The 1,229-nt window shown below is 51.8% G+C and overlaps 1 protein-coding gene across 1 annotated transcript in view; it reads right to left on the bottom strand.

Annotated features, from left to right (window-relative positions):
- Prr12 (proline rich 12) overlaps positions 1–1,229 on the bottom strand; it is a 24,290-nt gene that overhangs the window by 14,648 nt on the left and 8,413 nt on the right. Inside the window, exon 6 of the mRNA XM_026789079.1 lies at positions 2–32. Coding sequence (XP_026644880.1) covers positions 2–32 — 31 coding nt within the window. The remainder of the gene's footprint in view (position 1; positions 33–1,229) is intronic.

Below are 1,229 nucleotides of genomic sequence, written 5' to 3'. Positions count from 1 at the left end.
GGGTGGGGGCTTCTCCTCGAGCAAAGGGGGCTCTGAGAGAGAGAGAGAGAGAGAGAGAGAGAGAGAGAGAGAGATATCAGATATGTGGTCTGCTCTGGACTTCCCCTGTGTAGCCTAGGCTGACCTTCACCTCCTGATTTTCCTGCTTCAGTGTCAAAAGCTAGTTAGTTAGAATGAGCAATGGGCCACTATGCCCAGCTCTATTCACATACAAATCCTTGCACCCCTAACTGCCACGTAGACCCCAGCATACCCACAGTGTTTCAGGTGTCACTACGGGTGGCCAGCAAGGCAGCGGATGAGACACTCTCCACCAGTATATCAGGTACATGAAACTTGTAAGGCCCTTGCCGGTCTGAACCATCTCTCCAAGCCTTCGGAGCCCTTGTCTAACTCCTAACTCCACATCCTAAAGTCTCCTAACTCTAAAGCTATCCCTTCTGTGTCTCCCAAGTCCTCACTCCCTCCCAGGACATTCACCACCCTTTGCAAACGCTCGCTCGCCCTGCAACCTGCTGTCATAGATTTCCAATGCCACCCGCATCTGCAGAATTCCTGTGCGCATGCACATGTGTGTGTACAAGCATGTGCAGCTACCTAAAGAGGTACTAGAGGTAGAGCTGGAATTACAGGCAATTGGATGTGGGTGCTGGGAACCAAACTCGGGTCCTCAAGAAGAGCAGTAAGTACTATTAACCACTAAGCCATCTTTCCAGACCCCCAATTATTTTTTCAAAGTACTAAAGATAGAACCCAGTTTTTCACTCATTAGGAAAACCCCACGAGTCCCTTCCCTGGTGGAGTCTACACAGGCGCTCAACCTCTGAGCCACACCCCCAGCCTCTCAATGAGGATTCTAAGCAGGGGCTCTCCCACTGCACCCATACCCAGGATTTACTGTTGACTCCTCAGAGCACTTCTGAGGCTCACATTCCTGAGCAGTTCCCGAGCCTTCTCTGCTACCCCATTTCCCCGTCCCTATCACTTACACCCTACGCTGTCTACAGCATCCTCTAGGGTGCGGAACCAGGCCTCTAGGATTCCTTGCAGCATTTCTGAGCTCATAAGATGCTCCAAAGCTGGGCGGTGGTGGCGCACGCCTTTAATTCCAGCACTCGGGAGGCAGAGGCAGGCGGATTTCTGTGAGTTCGAGTCCAGCCTGGTCTACAAAGGGAGTTCCAGGACAGGCTCCAAAGCTACAGAGAAACCCTGTCTCGAAAAACCAAAAC

This window comes from Microtus ochrogaster, unplaced genomic scaffold (genome assembly GCF_000317375.1).
Source record: "Microtus ochrogaster isolate Prairie Vole_2 unplaced genomic scaffold, MicOch1.0 UNK14, whole genome shotgun sequence".
Taxonomy (NCBI): Eukaryota; Metazoa; Chordata; class Mammalia; order Rodentia; family Cricetidae; genus Microtus; species Microtus ochrogaster.
Note: the sequence above shows the minus strand (reverse complement) of the source record. Positions and strands in the feature narration are given on the sequence as shown.